Source organism: Leuciscus leuciscus, assembly GCF_965113295.1.
Source record: "Leuciscus leuciscus genome assembly, chromosome: 21".
Classification (NCBI taxonomy): Eukaryota; Metazoa; Chordata; class Actinopteri; order Cypriniformes; family Leuciscidae; genus Leuciscus; species Leuciscus leuciscus.
The window spans coordinates 23,774,159-23,798,413 of NC_138745.1; the positions used below are offsets into that span (position 1 = coordinate 23,774,159).

At 40.8% G+C, this 24,255-nt stretch overlaps 1 protein-coding gene across 1 annotated transcript; it reads left to right on the forward strand.

Annotated features, from left to right (window-relative positions):
* Nucleotides 1-2,430: 2,430 nt before the first annotated feature.
* glud1b (glutamate dehydrogenase 1b) lies at nucleotides 2,431-24,015 on the forward strand. Its single transcript, XM_082151756.1, has 13 exons — nucleotides 2,431-2,997; nucleotides 7,725-7,805; nucleotides 7,977-8,032; nucleotides 8,579-8,642; nucleotides 9,549-9,643; nucleotides 17,862-18,041; nucleotides 19,598-19,735; nucleotides 19,843-19,980; nucleotides 20,076-20,156; nucleotides 20,241-20,364; nucleotides 21,830-21,921; nucleotides 22,571-22,633; nucleotides 22,963-24,015. Exons 1-13 carry the CDS (start codon nucleotides 2,601-2,603, stop codon nucleotides 23,080-23,082), a joined length of 1,629 nt encoding a protein of 542 aa, XP_082007882.1. The 5' UTR covers nucleotides 2,431-2,600; the 3' UTR covers nucleotides 23,083-24,015.
* Nucleotides 24,016-24,255: the final 240 nt, after the last annotated feature.

The window sequence follows — 24,255 nt, forward strand, 5'->3', positions numbered from 1 at the left end:
ATTTATAAATATATTTTAATTTGATGTGTCATTGAAACAATAAGAAAATCGTGTTTTTGTATTAATTTGTTTAGAAAATAAGCAACAGCTGTTATCTATATGGCATCACTGTCACTGAGCACAACATTATTATATCACTGCATTGGCTTTTAGTTCTTCCTACCTTATCTTTATAACTCTTCACCACTCCACAGATATAGCTGTGAATGAGAGTACTGAAAATTGCCCAACATCTCTTTCTCTCTCTGTTATCTTCTCTTATCCTGTTTGACTCTGATGAGAGATTTCAACTATCCCTTGACAATACTCATCATTGTGGCAATGGTTGTAGCATAAAACATGATACACTGACCCTTCGGTCAATACGAATAGTATAGGTTGTAAGCACAATGCACTTTACAAATTAGCATGATGAGAAAACTGAAACATTATAAACTATCAAGGTTTCCATATTGTCCTCCGAGCTTCTAATGTAGAGTTTTGTCTTACTGTACCAAAACAATTTGGTTGATTTTAAGCCAGCGAAGAACAAAACAGATGCATTGAGAAACAATCAAACTGTCATGGGAAGACATACAAATGAACAGCTATTTTTTATTTATTTTTTGCTGAATGATGGGATTGATTTCTCACATAAACACTATCCAAGAGACTAGCCAGTCTGTGCTTTTCTTGCGTGACAAATACTCAGCAAATACTCCTTCTAAAGCTATTTGCTGATTTTCTTAACCAGACGGGGACAATTTGTATCAGGTTCCATGGATGACAAATAATCAGCAAATACTCCTTCTAAAGCTTATAGTTAATATTTGCTTATTTTCTTAACCAGACTTGGGGCCAATTTGTACCAGGTTCCATGGGGATCAATCGTAATCTTATCTTCCGTGCAGAGTCCATTGGGGTAATGTGAGCTCAGTGTAAAGGTTAGACTGTTGTGAATTCAATAACAGCAAAACGCTTCCCCCATATTGTCCATTGTAGGTAGGCTACTGTACGGCTAAAGACGATCTGAGTGCATAGTGATATAATTCAGTTTCTTTAGATAAGATGAATGAATAGTGAAAAACAGAAATCAGTCAGCAGTTGGTTGGATAGAAAAACCTACAGCAGTTTTGGTTTTTTTCCTGTCAAAAGTGGTCTTGCTGTTTCAGATGGTAAATAGGGGCTTGGAGGAGAGGCCTGAATTTAAAGGGATAGTGCACCCAAATATTCAACATTTTGTCATTACTTAGTCACCCTCAAGTTGTTCCAAACCTATATGACTTTTTTTCTTCTGTTGAATACAAAAGAAGATATTTTCAAGAATGTTGGTAATCAAACAGTTGACTGTAGCCATTGACTTCCATAAGAAAAAGAAAAAAATACTATGGAAGTCAATGTCTACCGTCAACTGGTTACTAACATTCTTCAAAAAATCTTCTTTTGTGTTCAAGAGAAGAAAGAAACTCATACAGGTTTGGAACAATGTGAGGGTGAGTAAATGATGACAGAATTTTCTTTTTGAGTGCACTATCCCTTTAAAGCAAGCCTATCAGATGATCAAAAGGACAGGAAGTAAATGCCTACTTTGTTTATTAGAGAGAGTCATAAAAAATCTTTCTGATAAAGATTTAATAAACTTTATTGACCATATTCATCTTCAGTTGTTTGATTTTGAAAACCACAGCAGAAACTCATTAATTTAGCAATGACCTTGAGACTGGTGGACAGACGACAGGTTCCAGGGAGAAATTGGAAGGACTTTGATTTGCTTTGTGGCTTTGCTACTGTATAAAACAGATTTTTTTTTTTTTTAACAAATAACATAATAATGTGTGCAAGTTTTATAAATGTGTGTGTTTGACAAAACAATGTGTGCTATAATTGGTGAGACTGTTTTTAACCAATATGGACTTTTGTAAGTGATTCAAATTTAATAATAATAATGATAATGAACATTTCAATTGATTAAGAGTTTATTACGAAACACATCAACAGATCACCAATAGTATTGTAGTTGATTTTATCTGCATATTTTTATTTTATTTTGACCGTTTTACCTCAGGACATATGACATGCACATTTATTTTTACTTTGTAACTTTTTTTTTTGTAATTTCTGAATCTATTAAGGTTTTTTTATTTTTTTTATTTTTTTTACTCTTTGCCATTTCAAATTGCAATTCATACAAAAATTATGAATGTGCATTATTAATGTTTCTAAATGAAAAGTCATTTTGAAAACATGTATTAAGTTTTTTTTTAATGTTATAAGCGAGGTTAAATAATAGCAATACATATAATAATATCATAAATTAATTAATTAAAATATAGCTGAAAGAATAAGAGTTTTAAAAGTAGCGCGTGCGTTTCCTCCTCCTCCCTGACACGCAGTGACCTTCCGTCTGCTCGCGCGACTCCTCTAAACACGCCGCTGCCTTTTAAAGCGCGAGACGGCATGAGCGCTGTCACTTTGACACTGGACGAGGCAGGCTCAGGAGCTTCTGTCGTCTCGTTCATTTACCCCCATTTTCGTTTCCCTTTTTCACCTCGTCGATAACCCACCATCCTTTAATTTCTTCTTTCTCCATTGTACCGTAACTTTCAAAGCCCCTTGTCGCCATGTACCGGTATTTTGGGGAGTTGCTGACTCGCGGAGCGGGAAACGCTCTGGCCTCGGGATGCGTCGAGTCCGCTCTGCCGGCTTCCTCGTCTTTGCTGAGGGTGCGTCACTACAGCGATGCCGCTGACAAGGAAGATGACCCGAACTTCTTCAGGATGGTGGAGGGCTTCTTCGATCGCGGCGCTGCTATCGTCGAAAACAAGCTGGTGGAGGACCTGAAGACCCGGGAGACGCCGGAGCAGAAGAGACACCGTGTGCGGGGGATCCTCAAGATCATCAAGCCCTGCAACCACGTCCTGAGCGTGTCCTTCCCCATCAAGAGAGACAACGGAGAATGGGAGGTTATCGAGGGTTACCGGGCACAACACAGCCAGCACAGAACTCCCTGCAAGGGAGGTAAGAGATATTTGTTTTATATCGTGCAGTAATAAGGCATAACAGACCGGGTTGCTTGTCATATGTTTTGCGCAACAAGGTTTCTCAGCAGTGTGCAGTTGCAAGGAGGCCTACATTCATGCTGACAGTGGTTGGCGTAATGACTTTCAAACCTATTCTATTTTTCTTTCTTTCTTTTTTAAAATGTTTGCACGGTTTGAAATATTTGGCTAGATTTGACTGGTCCCCCCTGTCAGTAATAAATCACCTTGACACAGCTTGCTCCTGCACAGGTGTGTTACCTGGGGGATGAAGCCAGACACAGTGTAGACATGAATTTAGGATTTTTAAATAACTGGAATTTTAAATAACGGTACGGATGAAATGAAAACGAAAATAACTTGTAGTTTACAAACATAACATTAACATAAAGTGCTTCAATACAGAGAATGACCGTAGACTATAATCCAAAACAGAAAATTGCATAGGCATATATATATATATATATATATATATTTATTTATATATATATATATTTTTACATTAAACAAAGTCTTTCACTTCATAAAAGTTTCGCAGAAGACCTCTATGGCTGAATCACAGCCTGATATTCAGTTCAACAGCACTCTTGCTTGTGTTTTTCTTAATAATAATGATAATTCGTTAATGTGCAACTTTATTATTACTATTACACCAAATATTATATTTTACTTTACAGTAATAATCGATTTTTGTCTTTATTTTTACATTTTCACATGTGTGAAAAGTTGAGGTTTTGTTGCTGATAGAAAAATGAGTGAAGAACTTTGTTTTTATGTGTATTAGTCAATAATATATATTTTTTAATCAAGCTTCACATTCCAGATGAAATAGCATGGGGAAATGATATGGCCCTAGCAAGACTATCAGGTCTTGTGTCTGTTTGCCCTCAGAATAATGCCGCCGGCTTGACACGTTTATACTGTAGGTTATTAATGTGAACTGCCCAGTTTCTGCTGTTTATACTAACTTGCAACTGATTTTACCCTCTTGCCAAACAAAGGAAACAAGTTGCTTCAAGTCAACTGTATGTTTTCATGACACAAAGGATCATTCATGTCATTCAGTTAGGTTCATTCATGTTAGGTTAATAAACATTTACCTTGGTGCTAGCTGATAAGTTGGAGGTTTTATGGAATCTATATTCTGTCCAAACAAAAGCATAAGATGTGATCGTTTGCTTTCTGTGATTTACAGACATGCATACTCTAATAGAAGGGGTTTACATCCATAGCGAGGCACATTGTAAATCACGTTGAGGCCCACAGAATCACATTCATTCTTAACAGCAGATGTTAAGGGGCAGTGGTCAATCAAGAGATTTAGGCTGTGCAGAGTGGGTGGGAGGGGGGGATGTCATCATGGCGCTGCATTGTGGGTGATTTGTGAGGTGACGTATCGTGAGAGAGGGTTGTAAGGGTGGTTATGGGGTAGAGCTCAGGCGCTCTGACCCGTCATATGTATGATAGGACTACTCTGCTCACATTTACAGAGTAAATGTATAGTGTATAGTGTTTGCTTGGAGACATCTAACTCACCAGAGTGTATTTGTTCTCATGTTAATGCATATAAGTTAAGGGATATTAATGTGACTGCAGTCATGCAACATTTTAAAATTATGAAAGAGTATAGGGTCTGTTTGACTAGAAATCTTCTGCAGTGTGTGGAAGCTAAGCGTTGTTCTCTCTTTTCACTTTTCACTCTTTTCGTCTCTTGTAGTGAGTCCATAATAATCCTTAATCTTGAAGGCCACAGCTTCCCAATCTGAAAGAAACTGATTTCCTTTTTAATAATAGTACTTAAAGTTGGCATTAAATTAAATTCATTATTCATATTTCTAAATGCATGATGTAGGCCTAGATCTAATTGTGAAATCAGTCATATATATGTATATAAGTAAATATCAATAAAATATATATGCATATATTCTATATAAAGAAACTTTTATGTTAGATGTGATTAATCTAACTTTTTGAATAATTTTTGAATAATTTTTTGCTGATTAAAGTTGCACATTTCTGAGTGCCCGTCCTCCATTTTTGAGTGCATTCACTCAAAAACATCCCAAAATCCAAACAACAAACAATGCATATAAAACCATATATAGGCTATATCTCGTTCCATCACGATTTTAATAAACACCATCACTGTGATTCTGATAAGACCAGTGCTAATAATCATCTCAGCACAACAACCTTTTTTGATGGATCTCTTCACAAACCAATGCTTGCTAGCAAATGTATTACATTTTTGAATTTCATGCATAAAATATCCCTACAAATATTGCATTTAGTGAAAGGGTTCCCTTTTTAAAGCTTGGCCAACACAAAGTGTCTTGGATGAATCTGAACCAGCCAATCAGAAACACTCGCTTGCTTGTCAATCATTTTGCATATTCAGGTGGTTTGTAGTTAAAATTTGCAAATGTTCGTAAGTTATCAAAACGTTTGACATCAGTTTCAGCACTTTTAATCATTCATGTGATGCAGACTCTTGATCTTGTTGGCTCAAATCACTGACAAAAGTGCTGTGATTGACATTATCTGCATGTAATAGACAAGATTAGGTACACATTACAAAGTACAAGAGCAATTCAGCCAGAACACACCGTCAGCTAATGGCTCTGTGCATTTCAACATCAGTTTCATCAGCCAAAGTCGTGCACGTGAATATCAGAATCACTAGATCAGCGAAACTTTTTGGCCGCATATCCTTAATATGCAAGTGTAATGGGAAAAAAAAGGATGCCGTGAGTCACACTTGTGCAGAAAGTGCACATCCTGGTTATGATAAAGCACATTTGGCTTGATAAGTGGAGTTGAAGGAGATTCTGGAAAGGTCTCCTGTGTTTTTTATTTTTCTCATCCGTTGGATGCAGTAGGTGATCAGTGCTGAGTCATTCCTCCATTTAAGAGCCCCTGCCAGCTCTCTTACACCATTTTCCCCTCCCCTCTGTGTGTAGACCATTTCAGCTATAGCCGGAAAAAACACATCTGTTCAGCAGGTGAGCTTTTAGATGCAGACAAAACGACGCCTAGAGGGGCTGATTTTCTTATTGATTTCTTTCAGCAATAACACGTAATGTTCAGTGGTTTAGTTCCATATCTATTGGCCTGTATTGTTGGCAGGTTTCTCACTAGTATTATGAAATTAAATACGATTAAACATTAGAGCACATAATTTGGCTCGTTTGGGCCAGGCATCCTCGTCTGCATTTACAGAAACGTTGTGACCAAATCAGTCATTAAATATCATTAAATAATTCCCAGTCTCATTTTCTACTGCTTTTGCAGAATGTCAGTGTAATTTATGTTAATCGTAAAAAGGGATTGATACGTCTGCCAGGGCGTGTGGCAGTGTGGGCAAGAGACACACAGTCTTTCACACAATCAATCAAGATTCTTGATGTAGCCCGAGTCAGTACAGCCTCCACACACACACGCACACATACTCACAAATGCACATGACTCCCCCAGCACACATGACATTCAGATACCCTTTACTACTCCAGGTCAGACAGAATATCATGTACTTCCATTTGTTATGTTCCATGTTTCCTTTTATCTGGTGTATATTTAGATATTTTTACAACCTGGAAATACAAGGTTAATTCTATTTAAAATTATTATTATTTCATTATATATTTTTTGTAGTGAAAATTCATGCAATCCTTATCCCGCAGTCATGAATGAATGGAAATGTAATGGTCCAATGGAATCCTACTGGTGTTGTTTCTTTTAATATTTTGTTTAATTTTATAGTGTATTTTTAATCTGGCATAATGTGCATTATTAAAGTGTGGTCACATGCAAAAACGGGTCCATTGTCATGTCACTTTCAAACCAAGCAGCTTTCTGCATGTCAGCGCGGTGAATTCGCATGAACAACTTGAAAATGAGCGTAATCTGCGCTGGAAACCTTTTTTGCCTTTATGTTAAACTCCTGATTGGACGCATTCATATAGGAATGACTGGATTTCCGTGCAACACTAAATGTGATTGCATTTAAATGTGTCCTTATAAGTGATAATGAAGATTTAATTGCATACCTGATACATTCATTGCTGTTCAACTATTAACACATTTATAAATTCATTGTTACGAAATAGGACGCATGGTTTGTCATTTAAAATAGCATATGAATGTGTAGCAGTATGCTTTATTAAAGACAGTCTTTGTGTCCTCTGAGGTCGCGCCTGTGCTGTTGCTAGATTTAGGAAACCAACATAAGGCCAATAGAAGGAAGTGATGGTAGCACCTGTCCTAATGGAGCGTGACCAGAGCACAGACGTTGAGCTGGAATTTTAGCTGCATAGCTGGAAAAAGTTGACCTGCTGTGTCCTTAAACTGGTGAATCCACGTAAAAGTCTCAGAACGGTCTAAGCTTGGTTCATTTCTAAACTGCATTGTTTGAAATTGAAATGTAACGTCTTACATATGTTTTCTTGTCTAATTATACGCAAAGTCTACGCCATCTTGTCGTATTCTGTTCTGTTTATCTTCAGTCAATTCAGCATGAAGACACAGCTAGCAACACCAGCCAAGAGTCTGTAGAGCTACAGAGTGTCTGTTTGTTTAAGCCCATTGTGTGTGTTCTTGGTGTTTGATCCACATTAGTCGGTAGAGGAAAGATCTTTCGTAACCAATTGACTCTTTGTAATGGCTGTGATTAAGTCCAATTTCATGGGTCCTTTTGCTTTTCTTTTTCAGGTATCCGATACAGCATGGATGTGTCCGTGGATGAGGTTAAAGCTTTGGCCTCTTTGATGACATACAAGTGTGCTGTTGTTGGTAAGCTTTGCAGGGTTTGTTTTCCCTCAACATCTTTGGGGGAATTTTCCACTTGGTATATTGCTGAACTGTGCTTTAGATCTCTCTCCTACACTCTCCTAAAAAGCTGTTGTTATATTTGTTCAGAAAATCTAAAAACTCATAAGTTACACATAATTTATCTTCTTCTAGATGTGCCATTTGGCGGAGCAAAAGCTGGAGTGAAAATCAACCCCAGGAATTACTCTGTAAGTACCAGCACACATGTATAGACTCTGAGCACACAGACTCCAGAAATAACTCTTTATCGTGTCTATGGGCTGTGTTTGCCTTTTTCATGTGCTTGATGAAGTGGAAACACATTTCATGCCATCAGTCCTCCTTTCTCTTTTAAATGGGCCTTGTTCCCTGATTGGATGAAGTCTTGAATAATGGAGTCCACAATATAAAGAGGTTTCAACGTACATATCTTGATCTTCTCTTTGTTGTTCTGTTTATTTTCTATCTTACCTTACTGCTAAAGTGAGTGAAAGTGTTTCCTTTTACCCTGTTACTACTTATTTCCATAGGTGAACCTGCTATGATATTGCTTTTTTAATTTTTTAATTTTTTTGTTCATTCGTTTGATCAATCATTTGACCGATTTTAACACCAAGGCCTTTAGCTTGAAATGTGGCGTTTCAGTTTTTTGCTTTTAAGGCTGTTATAAGAGAGGGTAAAAAATAGCATTGCATGACTGATGCAGAGAAGCACTTTTTGATTTACATATAGATTTTTTGTTTTGTGCTGTTCAGGATAATGAGTTGGAGAAAATCACAAGAAGATTCACTATTGAGCTGGCCAAAAAGGGATTCATTGGTGAGTTTGATTCATTAGGCAGCACAACTGTTTTTAACATTGATAGTAATGAGAAATGTTTATTGAGCACCAAATCAGCATATTAGAATGATTTCCAAAGGATCATGTGACTGAAGACTGGAGTAAGTGTAATTTTTTAATTGTATTACAATATTGCATATTGTAAAATCTTACTTTTTACTGTAAATTGATGCACATCCAGCGTTGGTGCACACAATAAACTTCTTTCTTTCTTTTTTTTTTTTTTGACAGTCCTCAAACTGTTTAAATATTAACATTGTTATGAAAATAACAGTACAACACTTAAAGTATAGTTCTGTTTATGGTCTTAGTAGATGCATTTTCTCCCTAAACTGAATTATAACACAGTGTATATGTTTGTGACAATCACTTGCACACTGTAAGATACCTTTTGTGATATCACTGCTTTGCAACAAATCTGGAGATATCAGGAAATCCTCATTGAGTTATTAACTGTACTTCCCTGCTCTTTTAACCCGGAAGAGCCTTCAGTACCATGGTGCTGTCAAAAATAAGCCCCGCTGTGTGCTTCCCTGCCCCCTCTGGAGCTGTTTTTGGAAATGAATTCTGGGTGTAAGGTTGTTCGCGTAGCTGTTTATCTGGATGCCTTCCTGTTTTTCCTGGCCAAAGCAACTGGCACTGTTGTGGGGGGAAGGGCGGTATGCTCTCACAACATCAGAGCGGGAACTGAAACTCCAGCTCTCCAATAAAACAACACAAGCTGCCTACTCAGATCATTTGTTGCATTGCATCGTAAAATATTTTTCCCTGAGATGTGCAAACAATCAAGCTTTCATATTTAAGTACATTTAGCATGGTTCATGATGGCTGGCGCAAAAGCTGACAATCTCTTTCCTCTCTTCCTTCCTTATTCTTTCCATTTAGGACCTGGCATTGATGTGCCCGCCCCTGACATGAGCACCGGTGAGAGGGAGATGTCCTGGATCGCTGACACCTATGCTAACACTATTGCCCACACTGTAAGCAACTGCCCATCTCTTCTAACACCTTATTAAATATTAACCATGCCATATACACATAAAACTCTGAGGTTTTTACCTGGCTATCACTTGTAGATTAATGCCTAGCCTCTTTAAACAAAAGTGAAAGGTTAAAAAGCATATCCCATAATGGGTATTTGAGCAATAAGTACAAAAACAATAGTCAGCAGAGATCTTCTAAAAGAAGTGAATCTTTCATCTTTTCTTAGCTTTATCAGGAACCTTACACCCTTTGTTTGTCTGTCTTTGATAGTGTTATGCTATCTATATGACAGCCTGTGCAATGTTTACCCTAGTGCCCTAATAAATGGATAAGTCGCAGCTTTATTTGCACGGACAATAGCAACCAGTTTGCTTTCTTATTATATATGTGCATATTTTGGAGTGTTTTTCCTTCTTGTGATATGATTCTGGATGACAGCTTGTTCAGTTGGAGTATGAAGATGCCTGAAGCAGAAAGAGGCTGTAGAGTACCATGAAATGGCCACATCGTACAGATTTTCTCTCAGTCTCTTAGTCTCTGTATTTGCTATGGTGCTTGTGGTCAGGGTTATTTCTCCTAGAGGGCTCTTATTATAGTTACATCATCCCCTAATGCAGTGCTAGCACTATCACTATGGCAACAAAAGAATGGTCACGTCTTGTTCTTTTTTTTACTTTTAAATGGGAGGGTAATGATGACTGTGTTAAACAATATCCAGCTTTACTAATCCTGAAAAGACATGGAAAGGGTATTTGGATGCAAGATTTTTGCCAAGTCAGGCTGAAGAAGGCAAGAGTCCAGTCACATCAAAGCACAATGGCACCCTAGAAACAACTTGACTTAAGAATACAGCATTTTATGTAACATTACATTTTCTGTAGCCTTAGTATTTGATGAGATGTGCTACAAGCACAGACAAATATTTGAGACCCTGTCTATATCTTAATAAAATCAGTTTTTATAAAATTATGTTATAACAAAATGATGAACAATAGTTATTTCCACATTATGGCTCATAACTAATAAGTGGCATTAAAAATTAATTAAATTAAATTCGATTAAAAATATCTATACAGTAAAAAAAAAAATTTAAATAACAATAAAAGACTAAATATTAAAACCAGTTGTTCTCTTACGAGAGGTCTCTCGTACTGCGTAAGATATCTTACGCTAGGGGAAAATCCTTTTCCGCGAGATATTGAAGCCAAAAATTATCCTTAATTTTGTAATAATGCAAAACGCGTTGCAGCAGCAATGCAGACATAGGCGAGACAGCTCGCGCGCCTATTGGCTGCTCTGCGGCAACTGCAGCAGCCTATCGAGCGAGGCCTGGCGTGACGTCAGACCCAATCAGGGCACTTCGCGCCCGCTGCGTCACGTCCCGCCGAAATGGGCGTGGTCTAGGCCTATAAATATCGCTCGCAGGCAGCTATTATCTGATTTTTCATCCTTCAAGCGAAGCACACGCATCGCTGGAGCTGGATTAGAAGCCGCGCCGTCGAGAGAGAGCACCTTCAGCGGGACGAGTCACTGAAGTCGCTGGCCGCGCCGCCTTCCTGCCTTCCTGCTGCGCTTTCCGGCGCTTATATCCTTCTCTTTTATTTGCACTGTATTTCTGTGTGTGTGTGTGTCGCCGCCGCGACACACATTTCTAAAAGAGCTAGCGTCTTTTTAAAGATGCCTTCCTGCGGCTCGTGCAGAGCCACACTCAGCGACGGGGACCGCCACGTGATCTGCGTTTCCTGCCTGGGTGAGGAACATGCAGCTCTCGCGCTCGCTGACGGCGGATGCCCTCACTGCGAGCTGATGGCAATGGCGACTCTGAGGACTCGCCTAGCCGTCTTCACCGAGACTGCTCCCCCGCCCGCCGCGGCGTCGCGCCGTAAAAAGCGCCGTGCCCAGCGGGCCCCGGAACCCTCCCTCAGCCGCCAAAGCTCGCCGGTTCGCCCGCTTGCTTCCCCGGCTTCTTCTGTTTCGCTTCCTGACGGACAGCGGCCGCCGTCTGCCGCCGCTTCCGTTGATATCGCGGATGAGGAAGCCCTGCTGGGAGAGGATGATTCCTGCTCTATCCTGGCGTCAGGCAGTGAGGATTGGGCGGGCTCTGAGGACCCCGCACCCCCTGCCCGCACTTCGTCAGGCAAGAGAGCTTCCATTGAGACGGAACTCATGCGAGTACTCGCACAGGCCGCGGCGAGCCTCGGCCTCGAGTGGTCTCCGCCTGAGCAGCCCGCTCACAACCGGCTGGATGGATTTTTCCTGCCTGGGGAGCGCGCTTCGCCTGTGTCCAGACCGGCGCCTTTTCTTCCTGAGTTACACGAAGAAGTCGCCAAGTCCTGGAGCGCCCCCTATTCTGCTAGAGTGCGTCCTGCTGTTTCTTTGGCATTCTCCGCCGTTGACGATGCCAAGAACAAAGGATACCTCTCGCTGCCGCCGGTTGAAGAGGCGATAGCGGCCCACTTATGCCCGCCCTCCGCTGGACGGCGCGCTAAGCCGGCCCTACCCTCTAAAGCTTGCCGCACGACGTCGAGCTTGCTCCACCGCGCTTTCTCCGCCGCCGGGCAAGCTGCGTCAGCGTTGCACACCATGGCAACGCTCCAGATCTTCCAGGCCGATCTCCTCCGTAAGCTGGATGAGGAAGGACCTGACGCGATCTGCGTGCCGGACTTAAGGAGTGCCACGGACCTCGCTCTTCGTGCTACTAAGTCCGCAGCGCAAGCCATTGGACGGACTATGGCTTCTCTCACCGTGTCTGAGAGACATCTCTGGCTGACGCTCTCGGAAATGGCCGAGTCTGAACGCACCGCGTTCCTCGACGCCCCGCTTTCCGCCACAGGCCTCTTTGGATCCTCCGTCAAAGATTTCGCGGAGAGATTCGCAGAGGTACAGAAAGCGTCTCAGGCTATGAAGCACTTCCTCCCGAAGCGCTCCAGCTCTGCAGCAGGCCGTGCGAAACCGTCTGCTCAGAGCTCACAGCCACAGCCACCGTCCACTGCCTCCACTTCACAGCGCCGCCAGGCCAGAAGTGCGAGACCGCGCTCCCGCTCATCCGGTCGCCGCCCCGCAGGACGCGGCTCGCGACCTAGGATCACGGTGAAGCCCGAGGCCCCGAAGTCGTCCTAGCACAGCTAGGAAAACGACGGTGTTCCAGTCCCGCTGCGGCCGGACTCACACCAAAGCTATTCGCTCGTCCAGTTCCAGAAAATGTGACTGTTCCAGTGTTTTCTGCAGCCAACAAGTCGGTTCTGTCACCCGCTTGCCTGCACACAAATGCCGTTTTCACGGCTACCCAGATAAATCCCCAAAAGAGTGTATTTTCTGGTGTCCCGGCCACGGCCGATGGTGTTTCGTGTGTAGTAAGAATGCCCACTGCCCAGTGCCCATCCCTACACATAAGCACAGCCTGTCACACAGGGCTCGCGCACATAAAACCGACTCAGATCGGTTGCGCTTCAAACATGGTGAACGTGCCCACTACCCAGTGCCCACTAACACCACGTTATGCATGTCTCACGGTTTCTGTAAAAACGAAACCAACGTGCACTCGCTTCACGCAAGCGAACGATGCTTTCGGTGTGATAAATGTGCCCGCTGTCCCGCGCCCACATCCACACATAGACATGACAGTTCCCACGGGAACCGCCCAGCCCTCCCCCTCGCGGTTAACCACCGCAGAGGAGTCGAGCGCGGGCAATCTGCCCGCTGTCATCAGCGCGCCCCATGCCTCAAATGTCACGAGCGACACGCTTGTGTTACAGCACACCGAAGCTTCTCCATCGCTGAGCGAGCGGAGCACGCTTCGTATTCGACCCCTAGCTATCCATGCAGATGCATGGGCAAAGCTACCCAGGGTTTCGAAGTGGGTGCTGAACATTATAGAAAGAGGCTATTCGCTGCAGTTTCGCCGACGCCCTCGCCGCTATGTGGCGCGCGTCGAGACCACGGTAAAAACAGAAGTAGCACATCTACTTCGAGCCGAAGTGACGAAACTATTGAGCAAAGGGGCCATAGAACCTCTCTCTCAAGATCAGAGCGAGGGAGGGCTATACAGCAGATACTTCCTGGTACCGAAAAAAGACGGGGGTCTCAGACCCATACTAGATCTAAGGCAACTGAACAAAGTGCTTGTGAAGCGACAGTTCAGGATGCTCACGACCAGGCAAATCCTTGTGCAGATTCGCCAAGGCGATTGGTTTGTGTCAATAGATCTGAAAGACGCGTATTTTCAAATACAGATAGCGTCACGTCACAGGCGATATTTGAGATTCGCCTTCGAGGGCCAGGCATATCAGTACACAGTCCTGCCGTTCGGTTTGTCCCTAGCACCCCGTACATTTACGAAGTGCATGGACGCGGCGCTCGCACCCCTCAGAATGAGAGGCATGCGAGTGCTGAACTATTTGAACGATTGGCTGATTCTAGCGCAATCTCGCGCAGTGCTCATAGAACACACGACCATTTTACTCGATCACCTCGAGGATTTGGGTCTGAGTGTCAATTGGGCGAAGAGCTCCCTGTCACCCAGTCAGAAAATATCTTTCCTGGGCACAGAACTGGACTCACTATCCATGATAGCGCGACTATCACAACAGCGCGCGGTAGACATTCGACGCACAGCGAACTCTTTTCGCTGCGGCGCGTCTGTCCCGCTCAAAAGATTTCAGAAGATGCTAGGTCTCATGGCCTCAGCATCGTCAGTGCTCCAGCTGGGTCTGCTCCGCATGCGCCCGCTGCAGTTTTGGCTGAAAGCGCGAGTCCCACGCGAAGCGTGGGCACCCGGTTTGCTTCGCCTCAGGGTCAATCAGAAATGCGTTACAGCTCTGAAACCCTGGAAAGCGAACGACTGGTACCAATCAGGTGTAAGCCTGGGGACTTCCTCGAGGGTGAAAGTGGTGTCCACGGACGCGTCCACCTCGGGATGGGGAGCGCTGCTCGAGGGCAGACCGTTCTTCGGCCAGTGGTCAGAACGGGAGAAGCTCCTGCACATAAACTGCCTCGAAATGCTGGCAGTAGACAACGCGCTGACGCGTTTTTGTCCCCAAATAAAAGGTCACCACGTCTTGGTCCGTTCGGACAACATGTCTGTGGTGTCCTACATAAATCGCCAGGGCGGCATCAGATCCGAGAAACTGTACAGGCTGGCAGAACGCCTCCTGGTATGGGCTCAGTGCAACCTGCGCTCGCTCAGAGCAGCGCACGTGCCAGGGATCATGAATATAGGACCAGACAGACTGTCCAGGAACAATGTTCCGGCAGGCGAATGGTCCCTACACCCACAGACAGTCCAACTGCTGTGGAAGAAATTCGGCAGAGCGGAAGTGGACCTGTTTGCGTCTCAAGAAAACGCTCAATGTCGAGAATTTTTCTCCAAGAGCAGGAGCGCGCTGTCCCATGTGTGGCCCCGCCGCCCGCTCTATGCTTTTCCCCCCGTCTCTCTCCTGCCTCAGGTGATAGAACGGATCAGGGAAGAAGGATGCTCAGTACTGCTGGTAGCACCGTTCTGGAAAAACCAACCTTGGTTCCCAGCCGTGATGCAGTTAGCAAGTACTGCCCCGTGGCCAGTACCAGTGAGGAGAGATCTCCTCTCACAGGCCCGCGGCTCGATCTGGCATCCTCACCCGGAACTATGGTCCCTTCATGTCTGGGCCATCAACGGGTACATGTTGGACTCCCTAAAGGAGTATTAAACACGATCACGCAGGCTAGAGCTCCGTCTACAAGACGACTCTATTCTTCGAAATGGTCAGTGTTTTCGGGCTGGTGCACAGCCCGTGGTGTGTCACCCACAAACTTATTTTAGTATAAGTTATAAACCAGTATTCATTTCAAATGAGCTTTTATTTTATTCAGTTTTCTTTTTAATTTAAGTTAGTTTTTTATATTTCTATTTAGCTTTGATTTATATTTATAATTTATTATATATTTAGAAATTTGTTGCCAAGGCAACATTTCTAATTTTTGGTTTTATGCATGCCAGGCCAGTAGTTGGCGATGTCACGATGACAAAGCGATGGCGATGAGAAAGCGATGTCACTTTGTAAATAAATACTACGTGCCTATATATTGAACCAACACGATGCACGAACGCTGCTGACGTATTTCTGTTAGAATCTCAGCCAGCGTCTTTACTTCCGCATAGCGTGTTCTATAGCGAAGTGTACTAGCGGCAAAACCTTCATAAAATGAATTTTCTCAGAAACGTAGACAACAATTTTAGAAACCGATTCGCTAGTCGGATTTCGCATGATATGAGAGAATACTCGCCCTCAAAGTTGTCGATGTAGCTCGAAATATTGAATTTAAAGCCCTTCTCTTTCTTACTCTAAGGTGTGACAGCTAACTGCCTCACAATATTGATAACATCATTCCCGTTAATTCACATCATTCACGCCTACTGTGCCTGAAAGTCCTGAAAACAAGTCCTGAAAAGTGAAGCATTTCAATGGCCCCCAGCCGGCTGGCTGCATTATAGGTCATAAACCCCGCCCTCTCCATGTAATCGAATGGGACTCGAGCCAAACTAATAAATCCAATTACACTTCAAATACATATTTTTTTCCAAAGATTGATTGTCATTTTAGTTAGTTCTTATCACGCAGATGTATGTTCAGGTGTTTGTTTTCCCATTAAGCTTGGTTTTAGTTAGTTATTTGATGTTATAAAAAGGGGTGTAACATCATGATTGACAGCTGTGCATGCGATTGAGTCGGCACAGACTCTGGCTCCAAATGACGTTATCGGCAACGACCAATACTGGGATGTTTTGGCTTCATTTTTCTACAGTGGAAGGAAGCAGAGATGTGCTGTCCGTCTTTTTTTACAGTCTATGGACTGAACACGTTGTATGCATGTGCATGACGTCACCGTTTTCACAAATTCACGTTTTTGTAGTTTACACAGCGATGATAACGGTTTTGTGAACTTGCACTTTGAAACACTTAATTTAAAAAAAAAAAATCATTGCATTTCCAGGCCCTCAAAACACTGTTGTCGCTAAAATGAACGGCCAAAATGCATAAGTGTTCTGTTTTTAGTTTAAAACGGTGTTGTGTAAATGGCCCCTAAACAACACTGGTCTAAAATGTAAAAATGGGGGTAATGAGCATGAAAAAAGGTATAATGAATGCTGTTTTGTCCAAAGCTGATGTGTTTCAAACACAAGGGAAGCTCTGTCTGCAAGGGAACAGTAAATGATTGATGGTTTCAGTGGACTGGAGTATACCGTAGTTAAGTTTATAAAGGGCAATAATTGATCTTCACTAATACTGAAGTCTCAGCAGCAGATTTGTGCACAGTGGCAGTCGAGGGAAACGTTGAATAAGCTTTGACTCAGACATGCAAATCATCTTGATGGAATATAATTTGATAGCAAATATGTTTGTTTTTTAATGTGTGTATATTTGTTTGGAGGGTAATTAGGTTGTTGTTGTCTGTCCTCAGCAGTAATCTCTGCCCTGGTCCATTTGTTGTTGTTCGTCATATGCGAGTAGAGCACAGGTCTTCTATCTCGTTGCCGTTTCCTCGTTCAGTGACAAATAGGGCTACAATAGCTACCCTTGGGGAAGCTTGCAAGCTGCGTTTGGTGTGCGACCCCTCTCACGTACCCTTACAACAGTATGTGACCCCCTCACATCAATCCAAGAACTCCACTGAACAGCCCTGACTGGTGCTTGTGTGTTTAGATAAGGAACAGACAACCACTGTTGGCTGAAATGTTGAGTTGAGAACCAATAACTTTTTTATTTATTTTTTTATCAAAACTGGTTTCATTTTGGAAAAAAATACTGGAACTGGATGTTTTACATTCAGGTCCATAAATGGTTCTGCATTAATGTATACGTTATAAACTGTTATGAATGTGTATCTTTTTCTTTTTTTGTTACCAGAAAATAGTATTGTTTAGTGGACTTGAAAACAGAATGATTAAATATTTTGAAAGAGTTTAATATATATTTTTAGTTTTCTTTTTTGTTACTTAAAAAAAAAAAAAAAGCCTATATAATTTCTTTTTTCAGTTTTAGTTTGATATTATGGTACATAAAGTGAGAAATGAGAAATGTTGCCTTGGTGACTAACTGAAATTATATATATATATATATATATACCTTTTTTTAGTTTTTTTTTAGACTAACAATGCTGTTGTGTTCTTGAAATGCATGTGTAGCTGTGGTAGAAAGCATAATACACTAATAATTTTGCCTAATTCTGTTTCTGTAGGATATCAATGCCCACGCCTGTGTGACGGGTAAACCCATCAGCCAGGGTGGCATCCATGGCAGAATCTCAGCCACTGGTCGCGGAGTCTTCCATGGCATTGAGAACTTCATCAATGAAGCCTCCTACATGAGCAAACTGGGCCTGACCCCTGGATTTGCAGACAAAACCTTCATTATTCAGGTACGTGCATAGAGGACCATTTGAAGAGGTTAAACTCACAGCATCAACTTAACTTGAACTAGTTTTCTTACTATATTTGAATAGTTCTTACTATAAGGTGAGAAAATGGTTACAGAACATGGTTTCATTTTGGGCTGAAATAACCGCATAATATGCTGACTAAATATCAGTTTTTCTGACACAAAAAGGGAAGAGTCAGTCAAATGTCAGCATATAGTACATCTCAGTTCCTTTGAAGTCATGTGATTTAAGAATCCCACAGCATATCACTGCTCTCCTTTACAGCTGTGAAATCTGTTGACTTGACTATGAACCTGTAGGGTTATTCTATAGGATTAAGATTTAGTCTTACAAATAAAGCCGAAAGGGGTTTTGTCGCAGTCTTTGGGTTCTGATGAATTGTTTAGTCTTAGCCACAATGTGATGGAAATCAATCAGTGCAGCCCAGACCGCGGGGGGAGGGGATTCTCATCAGCTGTTGCTCTGGGATTACGGTCTCACGAAATTACATTTTCTTTTTAAAGATTTACTGGCATGTGTAGCAAAGACGAGAAGATGCCGTCACGTGTTATGGATTTAGAGCAGTGTAGGGAAGAGATAGCCCAGTTATTAGTATGAAACAAAGCCTCGGGAGTGGAGCTGATTACATAATTCTGTTGGAATGACTGCTTCCCGTTTGTCCTTTTGTAGTGTGAGCAGCCATATGCATTTCCCCTTTCAACATGCACATGACAACTTGCCAGAAATACCCTTTAATGTGGTGAAAATCTTGCAAAGACAAACATTTGGAAAAGTGGTTCTGCAAAATATTCATATAAATAAAAATAAAAATATTTTTTATTTAATTATTTTTATTTAATTATTTATTAGTTTTTACTATAACATTATATGAAATAATTTTTAGTTTACATCTTGGTTTTACATGTTTTTCAGCATTTTAATTTATTAATAATATTTCAAAATAAACTCAAATCTAATTTATTAATTTAAATACTTTTTAGTCATCTTTAGGCCCTCTGGTTGAGAACCACCAATGGAGTGATGCAGGGATGACGTCAAAACCCACAAGACTGAATCGCCACTGGTTTCACAAGATTTTCGAAGTTGTTTTATAAATTTGAGTAAAATAAGGTCTTCTGTATACACAAATGTTTTGTTCTACAATGTAAATTACACACACCTTAACTAGTTACTTGTCAGAAACATACGTTTAAGATTAATAAAAAACAGATTCAAAATTAGCATTTTCAATACGAGTGTTTAGTATACGTTGTATGGCAAAACATTCAAGTATCATCAAGTTCACCACAGACCTTAATTTACTCATCAATTGAAAAACCATTATAAAACATAGGAAAATCACGAGGGAACCAGTGGCAAATTAGTCTTCCGGGGTTTGACATCATCCCTGCACCACTGTATTTTAGAGCCAATGCTAGAGCTAGCCTGTGCTGAATCAAACCACACGGGGGCGCCACTTCCACACACAACAAAAACTGTTCTCAGGATTGTGTTTTAATCACAAGTTCACCTATTTTTTTTATCCTGTCATGCAGGGTTTCGGTAATGTTGGTCTGCATTCCATGCGTTACCTTCACCGTTATGGTGCCAAATGTGTGGGAATTGCTGAGATCGACGGCAGCATCTGGAACCCCAATGGCATGGACCCCAAAGAGCTGGAGGAATACAAACTGGTCAGTTAAGGGTCCTTTTACAATTGCTTTTCTGAAACTCTAGTGAGAATTTGCCCTTCCTTCTGTGCTTGAACTGGTTTTTGAATATGTTTGTGCTTTTTCTTTAGCAACATGGTACCATTGTGGGCTTCCCCAACTCTCAGCCGTATGAGGGAAACATTCTGGAAGCTCAGTGTGATATCCTCATCCCAGCAGCTGGAGAGAAACAGCTGACCAGGAAGAACGCTCACAATATCAAAGCTAAGGTCTGACTTCCACAGCATCATCCAGTTGAGCATATGTTTAAATGCCCTTCACCCATGCTGAACATACTATAATTGTCATCTTTTTATGAATTCAGATTATTGCTGAGGGTGCTAATGGTCCCACTACACCAGATGCTGACAAGATTTTCGTAGAGAGGAACATCATGGTCATTCCAGTAAGAGAACTTTGTTATATTTTCTCAAATTTTGATGTGCTTCAGGAAAATGGAAATAGGAATAATTCATTTCTTGATTTGCAGGACATGTACCTGAACGCTGGAGGTGTCACAGTCTCCTACTTTGAGTGGCTGAAAAACCTGAACCATGTCAGCTATGGTCGCCTGACCTTCAAGTACGAGAGGGACTCCAACTACCACCTGCTGAGTATGTGTTTAAACTTCCTCCAACAGCACTACAGCGTCCTATCGGCCTCAGTCACTCAAAGAGTAGCAGCGTGAATCAATAGAGGTTGCACTGAACTTGCATCATGAATGCATCAGAGACAGTATTCAAAGCCATTTTCTACCAACATGCACCTTGATCTCTTCAGAATGTTCTCTGCAACACTCTTGGTCATGTTCTTGTTTTTCCTTCGTGATTCTCTTTCCTTTTATCACTCCCTCCCTTTTGGCACTTTTTCTTGGCATGCAGACAGACCTGCATGACACGGTTTTCTACAGTACAGTTTGCATCATCCCTGCTATTGTGTTCTATATGTAGTGTTCTATATGTAGTGTTCTATATGTAGTGTTCTATATGTAGTGTTCTATATGTAGTGTTCTATATGTAGTGTTCTATATGTAGTGTTCTATATGTAGTGTTCTATATGTAGTGTTCTATATGTAGTGTTCTATATGTAGTGTTATATATGCCCAGTGGTGGGCGAAGTACACAAATTGAGTAAAAGTACAGATGCACTCATAAAATAAAAGTATTAAGTACTCATTTTCAATTTTACTTGAGTAAAAGTACAAAAGTTCTTGATTTTTAATGTACTTAAGTATTAAAAGTAAAAAGTACTGATTGATATTTAATCATTTAATATTATATATTTTATATAATCCTACTGCTTAAAATACCCGGGGTTGCTGGGTCTGACATCGTGAATTATAAGGAATTATCAAGTAGCCAGGAATAGTCAGTTAGAAAGATTAGTGGATGTATATAAATATGTATTGATCTGCAAGTAAGATTAAGTAACATTTTATTACCAAATATCCATTTAGGTTACTGATACTTCAAGTGTGCGAACAAGTGGAAAAAAATTATATATATATTTTATATACACATATAGTATTTAAAAATTATGTGTTGACAAACAATTAAAAACAGGCGTAACATAGTCGTGACATGCATATGATTTTCATTCACAATAATCAATCCTAAAGTTCAGCATTAACTTACTTTTCGCACCATCAGTCATGTATACACAAGTTCAGAGGATCTCTAGTTCTTGGCTCAGTTTGAGGCAGATTTATTAACTCCGTGAATTGTTTGCCTTTGAAGAAATGTGTCAGTGTGACTGAAGTAAAGTTGGCTAACATTACAGTGTGAAGGGTACTGATTTCATAAATAAATTATAATTAAATAAAGATACAAGTAAATTATCATAAATAAATGTGACTTGATTTGTGGTCCCTTTTAAGAAAAATCAGTGTAGCACAAAAGTCAACTTTAAAATAATATATATATTTTTTAAAACAATTCAAATGTATGCTCAGTAATTGATAGTGACAATTTGCACCCTTAAATTGTGCTTTTGTGCATTTGATCAAATATCGCTTTCGACCTCTGCTGAAGGGAATTTGAATAAATGATCAACCTGTTTATTTTTTGTTCTTTCTTCCAGTGTCTGTGCAAGAGAGTCTTGAAAGGAAGTTTGGAAAGCAGGGCGGCCCCATCCCAATTGTCCCTACTGCTGATTTCCAGGCCCGCGTAGCTGTGAGTGTCCATAAAGATTTACATTCTTTGCCTTGTGTGCATGTTTTTTTTAATGAATTAATAAATGTTATGTATCTTTTATTTATTTTTATGCATTATATTTTATTTATTCTTATATTCAATTTAGTTGTTTATTAATTAGTTATCTTTATTTATTAGCATAACCATTTCAAATCCATTTAGTGAATTGTGGTAGCAGCAAAAAAATAAAAACATTTCACACACACACACACACACACACACACACACACACACACACACACACACACACACACACACACACACACACACAAACAAACACACACACACACACACACACACACACACACACATACATACACACATATATATATATATATATATATATATATATATAATAAAAAACCTATATATATATGATGACGACAGTGGGCTTCTTGGAGTAGACTGACTTGTGCATCACAATAATTAGTTATCTCCTAAGCCACCACGGTAGCTGATTTCAATTATACCATATATTGACTTCACTGTCTGAAAAAAGCAAACAAAAACAAATTAAATTGATTTATGTACCTTTTGAACAAAGCCTTAGAGTTCTGTTTAGGACCAGCAATTCTTAACCCTCATGTCAAGTTTGTGCATTGATGTGATGTGTTTGTGTTTGACACAGGGAGCCTCTGAGAAGGACATTGTGCACTCTGGTCTTGCCTACACCATGGAGAGGTCGGCCAGGGTAAGCTATTTTTATGTCATTGAAAAGTTTTGAAGGTCATAATACATGCTGAAGCTGACGCCCATAGAACCACTCAATTATACTGCCTGTAAAACGACAACAGGTAGAGCAGGAACCGCCCTTAACTCCCCCTCAGCTGCTTTATAACAGCTTTGTGTTGCCATGAAATGGTTAAAATATTTTTCTAATGTTCAGCCCTCGCTTCAGGCCCATTTTAGTATTGTGTGATATGATCACCGTGCAAAGAAAGCCACCTCGCCCATTGCACAGATGTTGTTAATATTTATTGATGCAAACCTGTATTCATGAAGTAATATTTTCCTTTGCAGCAAATTATGCGCACGGCAAACAAGTACAACCTGGGCTTGGATTTGAGGACGGCAGCTTACGTCAATGCCATCGAGAAGGTCTTCAAGGTGTACAATGAGGCTGGCCTGACCTTTACATAAATGACACACAATTCCCTTTGCAAAAAGAAGACAAAAACATCCATAAACCTCTCGATTCCCCCCTCCACAACCCTTTTAACATATGAGAACTTACTTCAGCCTAACCCCCCCTTCTCCTCTATTATAACACAATCACACTGTCATATCTCAAATCTCTGTCCTCATGAGTTTGAGAGCTATAAAGTGGTTTATTCTGTTCTGAGGCTGCAAGTTTCACTGCTTTGCTGAATATGATGTGGTCTCAAAACAAACTGGCACCAATAATCAGGTTTCTCAAGTGTTTCTTGTTGTAACTTGTTTATTTTGTCCCTGTTTATTTTTGTACTGATCTGTGGAAAACGAACGTGATCCTCTTCAAATGCAGCTGATTTTAAATGTCTGTTGATTTGTCATATTGGCCCTGGCTTCCTCTCTCCTCAAAATATCACTTCAACATGGTGCGTTTTTGTTCTCTGTCATGTTGCGGTAGGTTTTATCTACTTTATTCTTATTGTTTGGTGTTGCAAACCATTTATACATGGTTATTGCTTCAGTAGAATAAGAAGAGTGTTAAAGATGCCTTACACCTGTGAGCAGGAGTTTTATACTCAGAGAAATTTTCTTTGTCACTATAATTCATGTAGTGCATCACACAGAGGGAAACCCAGCCATGTTTAGCCTCATCTCAATGTTTTGGCCTAGAGATATAATGAAGTTCTAGCTAACAATTTAGATACAGACTTTTTTTGTATCCGAGGCAGTTCATTCCCCATAACCTTTAGAGATCAGATAGTTGTTAGCATGCAGCTAATGTTAAACCTAGAGGGCCCGAGGCACTTTGCACTCAAAGGAGAGCAGGAAGTTGCTCACCAAGCTTATCTGCACCCATATCTGGAACTTTGTTTTGGAAATTTATATTGCCTTTTTTGTTGAGAATAAAACAACTGTCATATATTTTCTGTTGTGTTTTGTATCTATTTCTCAGTGTCACCATAATACTTACACTCCTTCACTACATAAGAATTCATTCATGTGGTAGTTCATTTTCACATTCACATTATAAATCATAATTAGTATAGGCCTATCAATAAATAAAAATATTTCGTAATTCCAATAGTTATTGTTCAGTTTCTATTAAAGGTAAATGAACAGGCCTTTGTGGAAGTGTAAGGTTCAGCAATTTTATGGCAATAT